General features: G+C 38.7%; 2 protein-coding genes across 9 annotated transcripts in view; one reads left to right on the plus strand and one right to left on the minus strand.

Moving 5' to 3' along the window:
* ube2kb (ubiquitin-conjugating enzyme E2Kb (UBC1 homolog, yeast)) overlaps positions 1–3,572 on the plus strand; it is a 36,386-nt gene extending 32,814 nt beyond the window's left edge. For both annotated transcript variants that reach the window (XM_036583080.1, XM_036583079.1), the window contains one exon: positions 351–3,572. In XM_036583080.1, coding sequence (XP_036438973.1) covers positions 351–425 — 75 coding nt within the window. In that variant the 3' untranslated portion in view covers positions 426–3,572. The remainder of the gene's footprint in view (positions 1–350) is intronic.
* Positions 3,573–5,480: 1,908 nt separating this feature from the next.
* Positions 5,481–22,020, minus strand: part of pds5a (PDS5 cohesin associated factor A) — a 31,681-nt gene continuing 15,141 nt past the window's right edge. For 5 of the 7 annotated variants that reach the window (XM_036583072.1, XM_036583071.1, XM_036583068.1 and 2 more), the window contains 23 exons: positions 21,850–21,944; positions 21,593–21,738; positions 20,826–20,977; positions 20,377–20,490; positions 20,104–20,185; positions 19,912–19,960; positions 19,657–19,796; positions 18,955–19,070; positions 17,216–17,321; positions 16,948–17,108; positions 16,624–16,747; positions 16,039–16,197; positions 15,798–15,866; positions 15,559–15,695; positions 14,828–14,951; positions 14,526–14,730; positions 12,832–12,946; positions 12,540–12,672; positions 12,263–12,382; positions 11,368–11,436; positions 10,980–11,134; positions 10,311–10,395; positions 8,789–9,136 (listed from right to left, as the gene is read on the minus strand). In XM_036583072.1, the coding sequence (XP_036438965.1) occupies positions 8,789–9,136; positions 10,311–10,395; positions 10,980–11,134; positions 11,368–11,436; positions 12,263–12,382; positions 12,540–12,672; positions 12,832–12,946; positions 14,526–14,730; positions 14,828–14,951; positions 15,559–15,695; positions 15,798–15,866; positions 16,039–16,197; positions 16,624–16,747; positions 16,948–17,108; positions 17,216–17,321; positions 18,955–19,070; positions 19,657–19,796; positions 19,912–19,960; positions 20,104–20,185; positions 20,377–20,490; positions 20,826–20,977; positions 21,593–21,738; positions 21,850–21,944 (3,004 nt within the window). Of the gene's footprint in view, positions 5,829–8,150; positions 8,455–8,788; positions 9,137–10,310; positions 10,396–10,979; positions 11,135–11,367; positions 11,437–12,262; positions 12,383–12,539; positions 12,673–12,831; positions 12,947–14,525; positions 14,731–14,827; positions 14,952–15,558; positions 15,696–15,797; positions 15,867–16,038; positions 16,198–16,623; positions 16,748–16,947; positions 17,109–17,215; positions 17,322–18,954; positions 19,071–19,656; positions 19,797–19,911; positions 19,961–20,103; positions 20,186–20,376; positions 20,491–20,825; positions 20,978–21,592; positions 21,739–21,849; positions 21,945–22,020 lie in introns of those variants that run through there. The other 2 variants (XM_036583073.1, XM_036583074.1) reach the window with 2 other exon arrangements.

Genomic DNA, 22,020 nt, shown 5'->3' on the forward strand with positions numbered 1-22,020 from the left:
TTTGCCATCAAATTTTCCTTTTAATTTCATTTAACAATTCAGACACTAAGAGAAAAATGGCCAACATACCTAAAACATAATTAGGGATCCCTTTCGGTTACAGCCAATCTCATAATTGACTGACATACAATCAGCAACTCAGTTTCTATAGAGTTTATGCAGTTAAGCTACACTGGTTGTTAGTTTCTGGCTTGCTTTAGTTGGTCCAACTCTGTCTTTTTTATAGTAAGTTCACTCCAGTTTCAGCAATTCCTGATAGGGGCTTGAAGTTTTCTTAGAAATTGAGTATATTACAGATCTTAATATAACCCTGTGTCTTTCTCTTGTTTGTCTCTCTCTTTTTAACACAGAATGCAGTAATAGTAGCTTTGTCTTCGAAGTCTTGGGACGTAGAGACGGCAACAGAACTGTTGCTTAGCAACTGAGACTTCATCATCATCACTAGGCCATGATTTCACTAACCACCTCTACCCCTTAAAAGAAACTGCTCTTTCTGCCCTGTATTCGTCCACGCACTCATCCAAGCATGTAGAGATCACCTCAAAGTAGCAGAGCTGATCTAGAGCCAGATTGGTCCATCTGTAATTATTTTTATAAAATAATTTGTAAAGAGTAAAACCTGCAATAGAAACACAATACTACATGAGTTCATGTCCTGGAGGACTATAACGCTACAAAGCTTAGTGGTCCTTGCCCTAATGCCAATTACTTAGTAGCTGATTGACTTATACATGCTCCTCCCACAGATGCATTCTTTTATAACACTTTAGTGAGTTTAGACAAGCTTTACAGCCAGATCACTATGTAATTTTGAAAATGCTACTCTGCCAAGCTGGACTATGCTGTTGTAGCTAATTGAAACTAGGCAGATTGTAAACAATGACTTAGAACTATCCCCCATTCTAAAGTTAACTTGATAAAGCAATAACACAAAAAAACTATACTAACAAGGTGACCTTTCACACTTAAGAGAAAATAAATCTAATTTGAAATAAGAAAGCATCCAAAGTGTAAGTATTTAAACAAAAGTTTTTAAGGTCTCTAACTTTGCAATTTTAGCTATGAAAGAACACCTGTGTGGGCTTGGCATGTATAAGTCAATTATTAAGCCCCTTTCTGAGCTGAAGTGAGCATTAGAACACAGAACACTAAACTGACCAATGCTGTGTCCCTCAGGAATGGATTTTGACATGGCTGCCATGATGATGTGCAAATATGGCTAGTTAAACTCTGCCCTTTTTTTGATCATATGGTAACATTCTCTGCCTTTCTTCCCCTCTCTCATATGCTTTGGTTTTTGTTTCAAAGCCAAACAAGGAGAAGCCCATTATCACTGTCACTTTAGACTGTCCAAAAGATGAAAATACCTGCTTGCATAGGTGAAACAAAGATGATTCATCATGTAAATAAGTATATTAAAATGTTTGTGTACATTCAAAAAACCAGCCCAGGGGAGAAGTGTTAATTTTTTCTAACTGTACATTGTAAAAGAAATTGCTTTATGTTTTTAAGCTGTTAATCTGAACAGGATGTTTAGTGGATTTGCTAGAAAAAATAAGTAAAACATTCAGACCTCTCTGAGATTGCAGAACACTCCCCTTCTCTTCCATACTACTGTGCTGAAAAACTAAAATGTCCCCCCCCCCATTTGTATTATCCTGAGATATGCAGTTGGCCAGATGACATAGTGTGATGTTACTGCTGTACTGGAAGACTGGCATTTAGTTCCCAACATTTTTGGTGCACTTCACAAAGCCTGGTACCACTTTAAGGGATGGTTCTCTCAGTAATGCTAATGTTGCTAACAATGAATGCAAGCAGGTATCCATGACATCGTTTTTGTAATTCTAATTGCTGGCTATTCATTGTTTAATTGCAACTTTGCCAATAATGCTAATCATCCCTTTAATGGGGATTGTGGAGATTTTTAATTACATTTTCTTTGCTATCATCTTTCTTTTACATAAAGGAATGGGATAGGATACTGGACTGGTCATTATCTCCCTTCCTTAAAAAGGCAGCTGTATGACCTTTGACAAATCTACCTAAGTTGCTTCTGTTCGTGTTCCTTTTTTTGTTCTTAAATCATCTTTTACTGATGGCGACTCTCTGACATAGGAGCAAGTGCAAGAAAGAGGACAAGAACATAACTAAATAGACTTGTCTTTTTGTTTCTTGGTTAGACTTTTTCTTTTGCAGCACAATCAAGATTTCTCACAATCAGTCTGTAAACTCTGGGACTGAAAGATGCCAATGAAACGTAAGGATGGGCAGTCATGTTGTTGAATGGTTTTGATTACATATCTTTTCCAAATTAGGATATTGTTCTTTGCTGATTACCAGTGGTTTGTTAAAGGTGAATTCCATTGTTTTTTTTTTTAGAATTCCCACAAAATTAAGTCATTAAGATGTAAACAAAGACATTCAGAGTAGTTTGATGTGAAACTGAGTCAGGATTTTCATGGTGGTGGTGATGGGAACCAGGGGCCATATTACAGAAACTTGGTCCTAAATCTTATCCGTTTAGTCACTATGACAGCTTCAGTTAGGACTGTATTTAGGACAGAAGCTATTACAGAACAACAGTTCTTAAGTTCATAATCTTTTCCTAATTCCACATAAGAAAGTGTTCCAGCAACATTCTAACTACACAAAACTTCCTAACTTTAAGACAACTCCAGGGGAGTCATAAACTGTTTTACCTGGTCATTTCTATTGTTCTATGCAGTGATAGGCAGCATTGTTCACTATAAATAGCCAGTACTAGTAGTAGTTAACTATGCTGACCCTCACATTTGCCTAAAAATGATAGAAACTGTTTTCTTATCTGGAGTTAAAATTATGAACTTAAGAACTGTTGTTCTGTAATAGCTTCTGTCCTAAATTCAATCCCTAATGAGGTTGTCATGGTGGCTAAACAGATCAAATTTCAGAGTTAAGGAGAAATCAGTAATTTATCTACAACACACCATTTCACATTAGATGATTCTGAATGAATTTAGTATGTGTTTTAATTGAAGATATTGAAAATTTGGCTTTACAGGTGAATGTTATTCCCAAAGCAACTAGGATAAAACTTGATTTCTTTCTTGATTGTTTTGGTTTAAGAAATATCATCACCATGTCAACATTTGGTAAAATGATCCATCAGGATACAAGTGACGATCAAATCATAAGTGAAAAAGACCTTTTTTTTTTGTTTGTTTAGATTTCATACAAATGGGTTATGCTAGTGGTGATGGGTAATAAAGTTGCAATTCTCTACTTGTCCCTCAAACTTTAAACTAGCAGATTACACACTGCTCACCGTGCCCAAAAGAAACATAATCCTGCCTTTAACAGTTTTCTCATGCACACAGACTCCTTCACTTGTACATAAAGCAAACCCCTTTTCTTTAAGAAAAGCATCAGTCATCTTCAAAATTTACCACTGTTGGCTGGGTTTATATTTTGTATGAAAACAAACAAAAAAAACGAACTGTCTTCCTGTAGTAATCACCATGTTCAATATTGCACGAAGCAGCAAAGGGTTAACAAAAAAACTGGGGAGGACAATTTGTTCTGTTGAGACAGCAAGTGGAAAAAGACAAAACTTAAACAAGCCGTACAAGCATGGTTATTTATTGTGAAACTATATTTCTTTGAATAAAAAAACAAGCTTGAAAAATGAAAACTGTATCCTGTTTGTAATTAAGGGACCAAGACTTTTTTTTTTTAATTAAACTAAAGGCTTCAGTCATGTTTTACAGCTAAATAACCAGAAGAAATGAGTAAGTAAAATAAACACCAAGCTTGTGTGAACAAAGCCTTAAAAACGAATAGGCATTAAAAAACTGAAGCATTAGCAAAAAGGACCCATCCTAAAATAGCTAACCTCTTAAAAAGGTAAACCAGAGGTGTTTCAATCTTTAAATATTTTGAATGCAATAAAATAATGCATTGAAAATTAAATCGAGTTCAAAACAAAGTACATTAAAAAAATCTACAGTGTCACCACCTCCACAAGTTACGAGAGACAGTAGGAAGGACATGATCAAGTTCTGTACAAAAACAGGACATTAAAACAAAAATGTTTGTTGGTTTTCATTAAAAATCAGCTAGTTCTAAATGCTGAACCCAAATACGTTATATGACTGATCTCAACTGAAAACAGCATACACAAGTAAGGAGATGCCACATCTACAACAGGAGAGTGGGAGGATTTTAAAAGGCCGAAGAGGCCTTTTTATTATTGGTAATGTACGGAGAGCTGACCTTCTCCAGGTTAGAAAGTAACCTCTTGCACACATCACTTATTAAAAGGAATACTCCAGCATTTTTCTATCTAATCTCGACTATCCGTTGTTTCTATATCATAGTACCCAGTGGCAATTTTGTGTTTTTCTTGTAGGACTAAAAACTCATTGACAAAGAAGTAAAAGTTCTTTTCCCCCCAACACATAGAGAAAGATGCTAAAATGACCCGACTGTGGTAATCACACTTTTGCCACAGGTTACAGACCAATCGATATATCGATCGGCTGATACTGATAGCAAACGATTTTAGTGGTATCAGCAAAAATGTCAAATACATCACAATAATTACTGACTCTCTTGACAGCAGCATCAGATGTCAAGAGTCAGTAATTATTGCTTAGCTTAGATGGTTGCCACTGGGGAACCCAATGTAAACTGTCTTGTTTAGCTATATGACATCAACACAGACTGAAGAGGTAAATATGAACACAAAACATCATCTTGGTTAGAAACATATACAATGTGATCAAACCTACCATAAACATATTTTAAAGGTCCCAGATAAAGGATAACTACCCTTTTTTATTTAATGTAAGCCTAGTGTACTGTAGAAATATTCTTAAAATTTCCCCATTCATGGTGTGATTTCTGAATATATACCAGTCTTCTAAAGGCAAATTAACAAAACAGCCTGTTTAACTGAAATGGGAAAAGAGATGTAAAATGGTTATCACTGGTTTTGGTACCAGACAAACACACAAGGAAATAAGTAAAATAAAAAGTAAGAAAAAGGTAACACATTCTGTCTGAAGAAAACGGATTTGAAAAAAATAAACAGACGTCAAAACTGCAAATAATTCTAGGAAGCTCCACTTCTGTTCTACAATATTTGTATTATTTAAAACTGTGAATTTCAGTTTTTTCCTTTCTGGGTTTGACAAGTGTGAGAATTGAGAACTGAATAAAGTCATTGTTTAAAACTATCGTGAAAAAATATAAAATCTGAATTTTTAGCTTTATATGCATCAGCCATAAAATTGTTATATCGGTCAGCCTACTGCAGTAGGTTGAAAAAGCTGGAATATTTCTTTTAAAGAATGCCAGATTGGATAGGGTGGGTAGACCAGCTAAAGCTGCTGTCAGCCTGCTTTTTCCGATCCAGTTGTGTTGTACCCAGTGTCTGTGCCTGTTTAGGACTACTGAAACGGCAGGAAAATCAGGAGAGAAGGGACAAGAAACAGGAAATCTTTCCAGGCATTTAATAAGCAACTGTAGATTAAAACTGTCTTTTTTCCTTCCAAATATTCATTTTAAAAATGGCTCCAGACAGTGGCAAAGAACAGAAATTAAACATCAAAAGAAGAAAGTTTTTTTTTTTTTGTCTACATACAATGAATCAACAGAAGCTAAAGGAGTTAATCATTTATCTGAAGTGGAGGGTCATGAAACAAGTTCAGGTGTCTGAACGCACGCACATAAGAGAGCGTGTGTGAAGTTCGCATGAGGAGCAAAAAAGCTTGAGTGTATGATGGGGGTATGGGGCCATCCGTTGGGCAGTACTACTGCCTCACTTTTACAGACCGTCATTTTACCTAGAGAGAGAAAGAGAGAGATACACATAAAATTACTGTTAAAAATCACAACACTATAAACAATACCTGTACAGAACAACCATGAAAGAACCAGAAAACTGTTTAAAGAGGATCTTTTTCAAAATGTCTGCATTATTAAATCCTTTATACTTAAAGACATTAATGTGAAATGTGCCATTCCAGATGATCTACTGAGCCAAAATTGTTCATAGTGCTGGTGACAGGAATCGAAGTCCTGAAGAGCTTAATGCTTTTTTTTTTTTGGAATTATCTCCCCAATTTAGTCGTCTCCAATTCCACCCGCTAGTTAGGACTCCCCCAATCAGACGATACTATCAACGCTAGCAGGGTGAAGGCTAATACAGGCTTCCTCCGAGACCTGTGAAACCAGCCACCGCATCTTTTCGAACTGCCGCTCACGCAACATCATTGGACAGCTGAACGCGCTCGGAGGAAAGCGCCAACCGCCAGTTCTGTTATGTCAGCTAACAGACGGCTGCGCTGACTAGCATTGCGTTGAGTGACGGGGGGAGAAGGAGGGAAGGAGGCCATCCTACCCACCCAGAGAGAGAGCGAGGCCAATTGTGCTTTCTTGGACTCCCGGCTACGGATGGCTGTAGCATCGCCAGGGATTGAACTCGCAATCTCCTGATGATAGGGCCAACGCTTAGACGGTTGTGCCACTCGGGAGCCCGAGCTTAATGCTTTTAAATGCTATTTTACAGAAGGTTATTGAATGAAATAGTTACAAATGCAGTGCCTGATGTCTGAGACATTGTATTACAATAGTTATGAGAAGACTTCATTCATGGTGAAGTGGTAAATGCAGGAGATTGGAATGCACCTTTTTTTTTTGCTTTACCAATTTTGTACTATTATCACCATTACATATACACTTTATGGACAAAAGTCTTGGGACACCTACACAAATTTTTAATGACATCCCATTCTAAATCCATATGCGTTAAAATGAAGTTGGTCCTCCCTTTGTAGCTATAACAGCTTCCACTCTTTTAGGAAGGCTTTCTACAAGATTTTAGAATGTGTCTGTGCAAATCTTTGACCCATTCATCCAGAAGAGCATTTGTCAGGTCAGACACGGATGTTGGACGAAAAGCCCTGGCTCGCAATATCCGTTCTAATTCATCCCCAAGGTGTTCGATGGGGTTGAGGTCAGGGCTCTGTGTGGGCCAGTCAAGTTCTCCCACACCAAACTCACCCAATCATGCCTTTATTGACCTCGCTTTGTGCACTGGGGCAGAGTCATGCTGAAACAGAAAAAACTGTTCCCACAGTTGTCCAAAATGTCTTGATATGCTGAAGCATTAAGATCTCTTCACTGGAACTAAGGGGCTTCGGCCAACCCATAGCATTATTCCTCCTCCACTAAACTTTACAGTTGGCATAATGCAGTCAGGCAGGTAACGTTCTCCTGGCATTCGCCAAACCCAGACTCGTCTATCAGACTGCCAGATAGAGAAGCGTGAAATATCACTCCACAGAATACGTTTCCACTGCTCCTGAGTCCAGTGGAGGCATGCTTTCCAGCCCTCCATTCGACGCTTAGTATTGTGCTTGGTGATGTAAAGAATGCATGCAGTTGCTTGGCAATGGAAACCCATGCCACAAAGCTCCCAGCACAGTTTCTGTGCTGATGTTAATGCCAGAGGAGGTTTGGAACTGCAGTTATTGAGTCAGCAGAGCGTTGGTGACTTATGCACTATGCGCCTCAGCACTCTGCGACTCTGCTCTGTAACTACGTGGTCTGCCACTTCATGGCAGAGTTACTGTGATTGCTAAACGCTTCCACTTTTCAATAATACCACTCACAGTTGATTGCGGAATATCTAGGAGGGAAGAAATTTCACAAACTGACTTGTTGCAACAGTGGCATCCTGTTACAGTACCACGCTTACATTCAGTGAACTCTTTAGAATGACTCACTTTCACAAATGTCTGAAAAGGCAGATTGCATGACTAAGTGCTTGATTTTATATGCCTGTGGCAATGGGACTGAATAAAACACCTGAATTCAATGATTAGTGGTGTGTCCCAATACTTCTGTTCATATAGTGTATCACTATTACCACCATTACATATAAAACTCAGAAGACGTGTAGATTAACCGGGCACTTTGGATAGTAATTGAAAGGCTGCATTCGTGTTGACAACCTATCACCACCACTGTAAAGAAAATCAGTAAGTTTCTCTACAGTGTGCCATTTCACATCAAACCTATTTGTATGGGTTTGTTTACATTTAAAATACTGCACTACACAGAAAATCTGTGAAATTCCCCTGTAAGCCATTATCAATACTTCTAATAAAAGTGAAGTATGCATCATTTCATAACTGCATCAGCAAACTGTCTATGAAACTCACTGACAGCTTCCCCTGCCCTGCTCCGTAGCTGGTGTCTCTCTTTCTGCGGGATGGGGTACACCCTTTCTGAGGGCTGATGTTTCTCCCCTGATCCTTCACTAATGGAGTGAGGAAGAAAAATCTCTCTGGGCTCGATTCCAACTCTCTCTCTGTGTCTCCCTCACTTCCATACACATTCCGATGGTGCTTATCCACGATCTCATCTTGTTTTCCTACTCTCGCCACTTTTTGGAAGAAGAAGAAGCTGCCGCCACAATTATGTTTCAGTTACAAAGCAAGGTTTGTAATTTTATTTAACATGGTCCTGTGATAGGTCAGTCATAATCTTTAACGACCACTTTTCACACAGCAAAATTTATCAGTAAAGCTGGACAACCTGAGCCCAAAGTGAGTACAGAACAACAGAAATGTGCCTATTTTAAAGGACTGAAATTTGGCTCCTTCTTCTGGCTAAAAAAAAAGAATCAAGCTTGGTGAAAGTCTTCACAAGCATGAAAATCAAATTTGACACGTAAGTAAAAGAAAAAAAAAAACAAAACAAAAAAGCTTCTTGTTTCACAATAAAATTATTTAGGAAGTTACCTTTGAAGGTCCACCCTCTGTTGCCCTGCCCTCTTGGAGTCTACTTCTTTTTGTTGTTTTGGTATCTTGCCACTGATTGGTTCAGCCGAGGCTGTAGAGATGGTGTCCTGGGAGGGTGTTGCCCTCTTTCTGCCACGCCCAGCTCCTCCGCCTGTTGTAGCTGTGCCCTCCTTCTCTGCATTGGGTGCAGCTGCAGGATTTTTTGGGGGTCTCCCACGTCGAGGTTTGTTGGGTGGAGGCTGTAATCCTGCAGAAGGATTAGAAGCCACACTGTTCTCTGTTCCGTCACTTGCAGGAGCACTCCGCTTTCTCCCACTGCCCTGAGCTGGTGCTGCTGCCTCCTCCTGAGAGATAAGGAAAAAGAGGAGGGGGGGGAAAAAGGAAAGAATGAATGAATAAATAAATCATAGGAGCAAATGAATACACTTATAAACAAGTGTATTAAAGTCAACTTAAAATCAAAATCACCTTTTTTCCCCACCATTGTTAGCACGATTCAAATTAACCAGTTAGATGTTTGACTTCAAAGTTCAACTAACCCAACACTGCACTGCACCAACTTTTGCCCTCACAACAGCCTCAACGACATGCTGAAAGTGTTGAATTGACTGGTAGTGGATTTCTACTTGGAATAACTGCAATTTCACCCCACAAATTCTCAACTGGACTCTAGCAAGACCTAGCAAGCAGCTAACAGCATTAAAGGATAATAGTATGTTAGCCTGTACTACAAAATAGAATTGAAAATAAAAAACCTGTTGACTCCAAAACACACTTAACCAAAACTGCAGCTATATTGTTTGTTAGTGGTTATGGTTTCAAATTTGTGCTATAGACACATTTCTTTAAAGATTAATTCTAGAAGTTTATCAACTGATTATTGGCTTCTATTGTGAGTCAGTTCAAAGCAAAGAAGGAATTGTACAGTGAAATACAGTAATCAACCCCGGTAATCAACAGTACAAAACAGATACGGTAGATAAAGAACAAGCTGAAGTCTTCCTTTACGCTGAATTCATGATATTCATGAAACCATTCCTGAAAAAGCCTGGCCCTTTTGCGCCAGACAAATATCATACTTCAGACACTGCTGTCAGCCTCAACCTGCACAATTCATGTGAGCATGTCTTCTCCTGATGGAGGCATTTTCAATGTAATGGCTGGATGTTTTTTAGGTGGTGAACAATTCCAGCTATACTATAAGATACTGCTGAGCTTGTAAAACCCAGCAGTGCTGCTCCTGCTGACATATTTTAAATAAACTGGCCAAGCATACCCTTACATTTTTTATTTGTTTCCAATTCTCTTTTATGCACACAATCCATATCCCTGAAGCCCTAAAAATTCTTCTTTCATCTTCCTCTTCCATACACTAACTAATAAAACAAAATGAAAAGGGGGGTCATAACTTTCACTTCTTCTCAATTTGTTTATGCATAATATTTTGTAGAGTTAGTATAAATTGATTCCAAGTTTTCTGCCATTATCACAAGTTAACTTTCTCTCCTAAATTCTCACCTTCTTTCCTCCTTCTGCTTTGACAATCTGCGGATTCTCTTCATTCTCCCTTGCCCCTGCTTCTGATGCCTCAGAACTCACTTCCCTTTATCAGAGAGGAAAAACAGAATAAGATTTATTTTTGTCAACTCATCAACTCAATTACATCACGGATGGGTGTGTCACATTATAGCAATAATCCAAACATTTTTACTCCATTGTGTTAAAAGCCTAATGAAACTGGACAGTTTAAGTAAAATGAGCTCACATAGAGCTCTACTACAGGGAGATTCACTTGAAAGAGGACCCGAATATTCTGTTGTAACTCCCGTTAGGCAGAAGCAATCTGAACCCAAAAAATTCGCTACATACCTTGACATATGTGTAATCAATTACATGACTTGTGATGCTGGAAGTGATCACCGTTTTCTGCCAGACACATGAAGGGGTACGGGGATATGCACCCGGAAGTTGCAAACGGAGGTTAAATGTTGCGATGGCTGTCCAGCACCTACCTCATCGCAGGGGCATCCCGGCTTGTTTGAAGCTCTCATCTGATGAGCATACTGCACGTTGTTTCGTTCAAATTGCTTCGTCCTAGCCAGAGTTTACAGAATATTCGGGGCCTCTTTTGACTGAATCTCCCTGTATATACAGCTCAATGCAACAATATTAATAACAGGCCTGTACCTGTTCTTAGTAGTTGCGGGAGAGATAGGCTGGGAGTTGGTGCTGGCGTTGCTTCCTGTGTCAGAGACTGTTGTTTTTGTATATGGTCTGCGAACTGTTGTGACTGTTAAAGGCTTGTTCACTGCTCCCAACACTCCTGTCTGCTTTTGCTGTTGCTGCAAGGTGCATTGATCATGACATTCATTAGTAAGGTCTTAAACAAAAGTTAATAGTGAAATTGGTTAAAATCTGATAAAGCTATGTAACACTACATATGAAATATTTTTAGGTAATAAATTAACACAACATTTGGGATTTACATACATACATACTATAGGGGACAAATGTTTATAAAGAATGACAAGCTTAAAACTACATCTGAGGCACCAGTAACACCACAACACCTTACCTGTATTTTTCCAGTGAGCAGAACATTTCTAGCCTCAGCGGAGAGATAGTCCTTATCATTATTGAAGTCCTACAGGGAAAGGGAAAGAACATTCTTCACCTCTAAAGACATCTAAAAATTAATTCAGTACAGGACAACTTTTTTTCCAGAACTGCCCCGGAAAATTGTGTCAGCTGTCTCAAAGTGCAAACTGATTTGTTTACATCACGATAAATTCAGATCTCTTAAAATGATTATATATTAATACAAAAAAGTTGGTGCTCTTCAGAACCAGTGTACAGTGGGCATCAGAAACAGCCAGTAAACTGTAACAATAAAAACAAGTTAACATTTTAGATTTACTTGTGCATGTTTGAGGCAGAGCAAGCTAAAAAGTCAACATACACAATTGTTAGCCTGATGCATGGGAACTCTCAATGATGGACTAATGGAAATAGGCATTATGCTAGCAGTAGAAATTTGATTAAAAAAATGCTACTTATAGAGCAAATTCAAACCAAACCAGTTTCTGGATTAAACATTGTAGGCATGAATGGCTGGCATGTTCAAGATTTTATGACCATACACAGGGATGCAAACAGGTAAGGAGTAAGAAGAAGTGGAAACATTGTGTGGATAGAGAAACAACTGAAAAGACTAAATTCAATATTTAATCAATAGTCAAATGTCAATCCATTGCTTTTCTTTTTGCATGTAACTTAACCCTGACTAGAAGACTAACCCTATGAGGAGCGCCCATACATTCTCTAAACTAGACTGGACTCCACAGCGGCAGTGCTGCAAGTTTCATTTCACACATATGAACATGTCAACTTGGTTGTTTTACGAGCTGCAGACTGTGAACACTGTTGCCCATTGGTGCTAGTATCGTAGTATTGGTGTTAGTGGTGGTTACCTTATCAGGGGGAGTGAAGAACTTGGTTGGCAGCACAGGATCTTTGGGTGAGTCCAGATGACAGGAAGTACTCTTATTTGTGATGACAAACAGTGCCACATCACAAACGACGTACAGCTTCTGTTGACCATCAAAAAAGCAAAAATATACTTCAGACACATCTAGAAAAAAATGCTAATGTTTCAACAATAAAGATTTACAAATGATTTAAAATTAAAATGGAGGTGAACATTTGGAAGTGTAATCCAGAGTCAACAAAATGCTGAAGCTGACTGACCTCATTGGCCTTGGGGTCATCAGGTGCTTGAGCATCTTTTGTCTGTTTGATGTTCTCTACCATTTTTCTTAAGAATGAATGACTGTTATTTTCATTCTTTGTCATCAGCACTTCCAACATGAACCACAAACACCTGGTGAGAGCCAGAGCAGAGTAGTTAGTATCAAAAATATACACCCACCATGTAACAATACGTATGTCGTGGAGAGCAGATGTGCAGTTAGACCACAAAACTACCTCAGCAATAACTAATATATGCTGTATAATTTGTATATATGTTTAACACACTGACTCTTTGATGTCTCTGAGCTGTTCAAAGTCCTGTGGTTTGGTGAAGTCTGGGTCGTGCGCCAACAGGTGGATCATGTATGGTACCACATACTCTGGCAGAAGGGACAGGAGCTTCTCTGGAGAAGTAGGAAAAGAGAAGCATGGTTATATTCACCAATGGTCTTTAAAAGAAATGACAACTAGTTCTTACATGACATCTTACGTCATTTACAAGACTTTTACAAGTAACTCTCACTGACTGCATATATGTGAGCATATTCACTCCATGTCCAGCTAGGTTTGGTATTTTTTCAGATTAAACTTGACTGATCCAACTCATCAATTATCCAGGTTTAGTAGGTATTTTTGAGCAAGGAATTTACCAGACTGGACTGGACACTTGGCCTTCAAGACTGGAAAAGAATATTCATTTGAGACGTGTGCCTGGCTGGTTGACCGTTTAGTTATGGTGTATCTAGGCCTCACTTACTACTAAAGACAAAAATCTTTATACCAACACCCATTCTTGACACATACCAACCTCATTTATATTGATGGCCATATAATTAAAATCTCTTCCTATCAGATAAACCTTACCAAATCACTCAGAGCTTCACTATCAAAGGTTTGTTCTTCTGTTGGAAAGAATTCTCTAGTTTTTTGCTAGACTGCAAGCTCTGCCCATTCCTTTGGTACTGTAAAGTACCAAACTTCACTCACATTGCTTCTTACTACTAGATGTTGGTTCATAATCTTTAGCAAACACATAATACAGCAACAGTTTTTGGCTCTCTTTGATGAAAGACTTGCATGGCTTCAACTCTTAATTAACAAGACAAATAGTGAGACACTTCATGCATTCCTAACTTAAAGTTATGTCAGTTTATTAAAGATGCACCCCTGCTGCTCTGACAGATGTCCCTTTATCACATGGAGTTCCCCACGGATCATTTTTTGGTCCTCACCTGTTAATACACATACACCATACTGCTTTTGTCCAATCATCATAAATGTGTTATCTGATACCTAGGTCCCTTCGCACTGGACCTTAGATTAGATTCTTGTCAATAAGGTTTAAATCAGTGTTCAACATAAACAATGGCCATATGTCCTGGGACCAGTGAAAACGTATGTCGGGCAATTTGCTGGCCCATTCAGGTAAAGAAAAAGGGTGTTTAAAAAAAAAAAACCTTTAAATTGAATGAATGAAACGAGGCTTGCAGTTTTGTTTTGCCTGTGAAGAGATTCAACATGAAGCCTTATTTTCTGTTTTCTCTGCTCCTAACCACAAGTCAAGTTGAACCATCACAGCACAAATTAGCTAACAATGTGACTGTCCCCATCTGATGTCACTCTGCTCAGTGCAGCTGTGTAGTGCAGGTTCAGATTCAGCTTTGGCTAGTAATGTTAGCCTGCTTTTGCCTGTTTTAATTAAGAGCTCCATTTTGGGTTTAGCTACAAGTAAGGGGCCAGCTGGAGAAAATGTTACATTAGACACTGGTTTAAACCATTCAGTGGTATGCTTTACAAAATCTAGAATTATTCATTCCATTGTCTCCATGACAGACCTTGCTCACTGCATCTGCTATAATCTGCAACGTCTCTATTCTGATTAAATGTTGTGTCTTGTCAGTTCAACTTTGTAATATTGCATGAAATAAACTTAAGTTAGCTAAAGTTTTCTTTTAATTAGTTCTAGTGCGTTTGTGTCCTCACCATGAGCCATGGGGTTCTGTTTGATGTATTCCCTACGGACACTAATGTTTTTGAGCAGGCACTGTCTGGCATGGGCACGTCTTTCCTTGACCGGGTCTTTAGCACACAGAGCAAACACTGCCATGTACTCCAATGGCAACAGCAGCTTTACTAATGCCACGTGCAGCTTCTGGGCAAAGATCTGGCGCACCTGGTAGCATTCATCCTGTAGAAGATCAGATTTAACATAGTAATAAAACAAGCATACACATGTAGACATGCACTGCAAATGTGGACAGGATTTCCGTGTGTTTAAATCTCACATTAATGACAAGTCCACAGAGTTGGAACTGTTCTGGTGTGATGATGTCATGGTAGCAGGGTTCCTGTGCCAGTTTCAAGATGGCGCTACCTGCTGCCAATCTTAGCCGAGACATATCTGATTTACTACACATGCAAACACAAACAGAAAATCATTAGAGATCATGAAAGTACAAAAAGTAAATTAATGTCACAAATCAACTTAATCAATTGCTTTGTCTGCTTCCAACAGAAGGTAAACATACACACTTGCTGTATCCCTTTCCATAAGAACCTTTTCATAATGAATTATCGACCAAAACAGTGGGCTAATAAGTAATGAAAGTTATTTAGGTATTTAATCGTTTTTAAAAAGGGATGCTTGGAGTGTACTTCAGTGATACATCATCACAAATTTCTAAACATTATAAACATGGACAGTACATACACAACACTGAACAACTGCATGTTTCATTAAAAAAAAAAAAGATTGAGCCAGTGCTCACAAGTGGAGTATCTGTCTAAATGCTGTTCTACTGGTGGGAGATCACAAGTTCAAATGGTGCCAGGAGTTCATGATACTGGAATAACTGGAAGCTCTGACAGCTTTTTAAAAAGTTTTGCAAAACAAGTGTTCATTCCAATTTGGAAAAACTCAAAAATTAAGATACAGTGAAACATATTGTGCATTGTGCAAATGTCTTATATTTTTACCAAGTTGTCCAGCCCCTATAGGTCGTTTAATTTTGCCTACCAGATCTTCTTCTGTTCAGTCAGGTCTCCCTCACTAACCAGCATGGCGGAAAGCAGCCTAAGAGTGGAGTTTGCTGATTTAGACTGATTGTTCTTCATCCCCAGCAACCACCGCACCAGCAGTTTAATGGCCTGAACCTTGAACATACATACACAAATCACATATCACAATCAAGAAGCATTTCACAACACCAGTACCACAATACTAGGGGTTTAATCTCCTACACCTTACACACATACCTTTGCCAGCACTTCAGGGGAAACCTCATCATCAGCTGTCCACAGTCTACCGTTCTTACTGCCCACAGACTGAAAGAGTGAGTGTTTGTGTGTGGGTGTGTGAGAGAGAGAGAGAGGGGGGGAGAGAGAGAGAGTTAAAGATAAAGAACAAACATTTTGTGCCATTTACAAATTTAATCAAGGAAGGGGAAAAAACACCCATAAACAACCAAAAAAAAAAATCAAACATTTACACACTCACTCTGTCATTCATCAGCAGGTCTTTTACTATAAAGTTGGCCACAATGGACTTCATGGGTGAGGCAAACTGATCTGGAGCCAGCATGGAGATATGACCCAGCGAGACCAGAGGAGTGATCAACTGCTCTGGGACATCAGCATTCAGACTACGAGACAGTGGCTGTAGGGAAACGAGAGGTAGATTAATAAAAAAAAAAAAAACAGCACGAAAATTACTATTTTGTACTATTATAATCATATAGCCTATCAGTTTTAGTGTCAAAGACCCCATTTACACCTGCTTGTTTTCCACCTGAAAATGCACCCAAAATGCATTTAAAATTTTTTTTTAATCTAATCATGCAAACGACTTCAGGAGGTGGTCTGATATGCATTTTAGCCAGATGTTACGCAATTCCAACAACAGCGATATGGTTAAAATTGTATCTGCTTTGTAACCTGATAAAAGTCACATGAAACAACCAGATCAAAACAGGGTCAAAGACTGTAGCTACAGTGCTGTTTTTCCAACATTTCTTTTTCAAGAGACGTAATTCTGTTCATTCATCATTTCAATTTCAGGAAAGACTGTGCATGTTAACTTTACCTCAAATATTTGAGCTAGCTGGACTTCTTTGTTGTGGAAGATGGCATGGATGCAGTGTACTGCCTGTTTGGCCTGGTGAGGGGTGCCTCTCTTAGCTTTCTGATGCAGTATGGGAATTAGAGTTCTAAAAAAAGAAAAAAAAAGCCCACAATTATTAGTATCTAGAATATACCATCACTGAACTTCTGTGGTAGACAATATTTACTGCATAAACCTGGTGAAGGCTTATTCAAGATTAAACCAGAGCAAACCTGGTTAAGATTTAGTGCAACGCTTAGTACATGATCAAAGGAAACAAGGGTGTATGGTTTTTTTTCCCCTTACGATCGGATTTGTGGCAGTTCACTCTCGATCTTCTGGCCTGTGTTTCTGAAAATCTGAATGGCAGCTTCCGCTACTTTGTCATCCTCCATTTTCAGACACTGCAGCAGAGACTCGTAAGTCTCAGCTGAATGGAATGCTGTGGGGTGAGTAAACGACAAAACCTAACAGAGAGGGAGACAGAGCCGAGTAACTTGTGAGCTGTAGAACTGTCAATTATATTAAGACACAGAAGACATCATTAATTATACAATTATGGGTGTGCTCTCACTTTAAGTAGTTCCAGTCCAGCACGGATGGCAGCATCGGGAGTCACTCCCTCATCTTCATCATCTGCAGTGCCTTCAACGGACTTATTCAAAAGCTTCACCAGAGCACTACACAAAAACAGTTACTGTTACTGCAATGGCCTAATGGGAGTTATAGTGGTTGCAGTTATGCTCTGTTGCCACTAGGTGTCCAAGGCCCAATAAGTCATTCAGTTACACAACAGTTGAACATACACATAGCCCATTTCTATGCTTCTTATCTTGGTTCTTCACAATGTCTCTTCCTCTTTCTCAGTAACATTGTTTCTCTTTCTTTCTACTGCACACAAACAATGACAGGTGCATTTTTCTTTACACTAATGATTAGAGACAGGCTCCGTCATGGCCGAAAACAATTCAACTTTAGAAACCCAATACTTTCCCCTCTGCTGGAATGGCAGGTGTACCATCTATCATCTGGGAGAAATAGCTCAGTAAACAGCCCTGCTGACCATGAAGGAAACTTTCACTTTCATTTTGCTCTGTGTTCTGTCTAGCACTGATAGAGTAGCAAATGATAATGTATATACACAGTAGCAAGGTTTTCATCCACATTTTCTATGCATACATAGACATGAATTGGTAATGAAAATGCACCTTTGTCTTATCAAAAACCAATGACATTAGAAAGTAAACAGACACAAAGATGCCTGTGCAAATTAATAGGCATTTACCAAGTCATTATATTTGCCAGCGTGCTCTTATAACGTTAAGTATAAAAATAAAAAAATTAAAAACAGCAAAAGTCTTTCGCTTCTTCTTAAATTTAGTTCAATGGATGGAAAGTTGGCTACTGCCAATGAGGCAGCTGGTAAATCAAGTTCATGCTGAACATGGTCATAAATACATCTTAGCTCTAGTAGCTGACATTTTATCTATGTGCAATACCACAGCTGCTACATTTTTTTATATCCACCCTTTTTATTACTAATTACTAATTTTACATTATTTTATAGTTTAATTTTCTATCTTTACTTTTTAAATAATTTTAAACTATACAGTCTTTCTTTTAATATCTTGCATTTTATATTTTAGCTTTATTCCTAGTTAATCTTTTTTTTTTGTATATGCACCGTTAGGATTGCTACCCAATTTTGTTGTACCCTGTGCAATGACAAAGAATCTTGAAATCCAGTTATGTCTTCCAGTTATGCTGGAATGGTATCTGTCAATCTATTCATGACTGGAATAACACACCAAAAAAACCAAAAACAAACAAACAAACAAAAAAAAGCCTGTAAAAACATTTCACAGCAGAACAAGTTACTATGCAGGAAAGATTTGGGCAGTCAATTATTAAGATTTTTAAACAAAATTGCTAGAGTTTCAAATCTGACCAAGAATGCATCTCAGACCAGTGAATTCCCAGACCAGCACCTTGGGTATATTTTGAAGTTGAAGACATTATTTAATGGTATCACTGGTACCACCTACTACTATATGATTTATGCTCACTCCAAAAAAGCCCAGATCAAAGGGGTGCATGGCTCCTATTCAACATCCGTTAAGGAGAAATAACCCACACTGCAAAACATTACACAGCACAAAGACTATCCAATGGAATCTGACTTAGTAGTGCTGAGGCAACAACAAGGAAATAGTACAGAACTGCATAATATTGTTAGAGAGCTGGCATACTAGAGCTCTCCACAATGCTACGAGTGTGCCCAAAAACTGACTCCATCAGTCTTTGTGGGCGTACCTGATGGCCTCAGAGTCAATGTGCACTGGTGCAATTCTCTCCAGCAGGAATTTGACCATCTCCAGGAAGGGGTTTGTGGGCTGCTTGGGATACGTCAGTTTGCGCGTTATCTCTCTCTAAAAAGTAAGAAGTTTGTGTGAACTGTTGGTCTACAAATTCATACTGCTATTCATACAGGAGTAGTTTCCATGCTTACAGTCTTGCCTGTAGTGTGCAAGTATATGATTATTACAGCAAATGTTTGCGTTGTATGTGAGGGGGAAAAAAAAATCTGACAATCAGACATAAATTGGCACAAACATTTGCCAGGTCTGGTTTGCAAAATACCAACACAAACTTGCATTTTTACAGAGAGCTTTGAAAGATAGCCCTCATACTATTCTTGGTATTATATAAAAGACATTGCTACAAAATAAGGAGAAAACAGTAGGTATTGCAATCCTACTACTACTATTACTACTACACACTGTAATTGAGATACATGAAAATGCACTGGAAGAACAGTAACATGACATAACTGATCCGCATTATTCTGACAAAATGACATACTGCAGCCGTCTGCGATATCAGTGTTACGAAGGCAAATGGCAATAACAATTAACAAATGCTATACTACGCAGCCCTAGTAGAAGACAGTGATATCTAATTGGTCAGTTCTGTATTGGTTGTACCCTAGCAGGTGGGGCTAGTTTTTAGACTCACCACACACTGCTCTGCCTGTTTACAAGAGCAGGTCGGGCTGATGAGCTGGTCCAGTTGCAAACGCAGCTTCTCATCTTCACCCAGAACCTGATTAAACTTCTTCATGAAGTCCTGAGCTTTCCCTGGGTCTGGCAGATTCTCTGACAGAAAGGAAAAAAGAAAGAGCAGGTGAGAGAGAGAGTTGTTAGAAAGGATGTTTTCAACAGCACATGCATAAACACGCTGACTAATCTGTGTGTGCATTTGATTACTCACTGGCGATAGTCATGAGCTTTCCAAACATGGCTGTTGTGTTTGCTTCAGACTGTGGAAAAAGAACAAACAAAATATATCTATAATTACTTGAATATAACTTGTCCCAGTACAAATCAAGCAGATTTCTGAGAGATCAGATATGTATTTAAATGCCAAAGGCATGTGAAGAACGTAATTGAATGCGTTTCACACCGTGGGTTGCTTATGCAGGTCCAGCAGTTCCCTCACGAGGCCTCTCAGCATGTTCTGACACTTCCACATCTCATTTAGTGCTCTAAACACAAAACACACAAATTCAGAACAAGAAAAGGGGAGAGTCAATAAACAAGTGAAGTGCTAAAATCCTTAATAAGAACACTGCATGCAAAAAAGAACCTAAAAAAAATCTCTTGGTGCAGAAAAAGTGAACTGAAGCTCTCAGTGCAGAAAACTGATATGAGTTGGACTGTACTGCGTTTGACTTACTTCACAGCATTGGTGTCCAGGCAGGCATAAAGGTAATACAAACATTTCATCTTCTCCTCAGTCTCCAAACTGTGAGGAACCATGAACTGTGCAAAGATTTTCTCAACCAGCAACCTGAACAAACACACAAACAAAACATTTAAACATGGGTAACTTACGGTGTGTTTGTTTTTGAACACATTTTCAATGTACCAGTGTTTAAGGCCAGCAACAAAATTTGCTTGGTAAGCAATCTCATAGAACTCCTCCTTAGTGCAGTAATACAACTCTCACAGACACTAACACAGATTTACTCAGTTCTTTATGGATCAAAAAACAAGATTTCTTGAAAACACTGCTACCTCATTATCACTTATTTTCCACTCGCAGGATGTTAATATCTTCAAAATTCATTGCATCCATAGGCTGGTGTTACTGAGTGTGAAGAGAGATGATCACCAGGTTCTTACTTGTCATCAATGCTGTTCTGGTAGTATATATGCAATAGCTTGTCTTTAATCCAGCTGATCTTCTGGGCTGACTCTTTGCCAGCTTCATGGTGCAGGCAGTACTTTTTATACAGCTGCGCCAAGCCCATCATCGCTTCCTTACGGACACGCCACTGCAAACACAGAATTCAGTTGACCAGTCAGTTCTAAAAAACCCTCCACTTCTGTGTTATGCACGAAACTACATAATTCAAAATCACTCGGCTCTAGATTACATAATCATCTGATAATTATTTTAGCCGTTCCCAACTATTTAATCTGATAGTTATTTTACACATTTGTAAGCTTTCACAATCTTATGTTTACAGCGCTACACATCATGTGAACTGGGTGCATTTTCATCAATTGGCCTGAGATACTACACATAAAAGGAAAGGAGCAAGTACATTTATTGAGACATTTCATGGGTCTTTCAAAACAAAAATTCTAACTTCTGAGTGGTGCTATAACGCATTTAGAGGGCAACACTCAAGCTGTGTGTCACCTGTTAGAAGCTACTAAGTATTGATAGCTAGGAAGCAAGATTTAGGCTTGTACTTCAAGAGCTGCATACAATGAAGAAAATCCACAATTTAATAGTTAATTATTTTTGTCAGTTCTAAAATTTCATTATTGTGACCAGCTCTACCAAACAAACTCTCCGACATTCTAAGGCAACAGTGAAAAAACAGAGCATTCAGAGCATTGACAACAGTCATGCAGAAATTCTGTGAATTTTTCAAACACACCCTCTTGTCCAACATCCTCTCTCTGACAAAGCCCAGCAACTGGTCATTAACCAGGTTCAGGTCCTTCTTCCCTGCATTGATGATGGTTACAATGACATCGTGTCGGATGGCCTCTTCAGGGTCATGTGACCTCACCTTCAAGTACTCTGGTGGTGATGTAGAAAAATAAAATTATGATAAAGTAGAGGACATCTAAGTTACGTCAAATCAGGATTTACGCATATACATGACTATGTGTAAAATACATCAACAATTACCTGTAAGGTCCTTGGCCAGGTCTGGATGGTTCATGAGACAGTGACTCGCAAACTTCACACACTCCAATCTCACAGGTACATGAATATCATTGAACCTTAGATGGAAACAGATCAAATCAAAGTATCAATCAAAACTGTCAAACAAAAGAAAAACCAAACCTTTATGTAAAT

The sequence above is a fragment of the Colossoma macropomum genome, unplaced genomic scaffold (genome assembly GCF_904425465.1).
Source record: "Colossoma macropomum unplaced genomic scaffold, Colossoma_macropomum, whole genome shotgun sequence".
Taxonomy (NCBI): domain Eukaryota; kingdom Metazoa; phylum Chordata; class Actinopteri; order Characiformes; family Serrasalmidae; genus Colossoma; species Colossoma macropomum.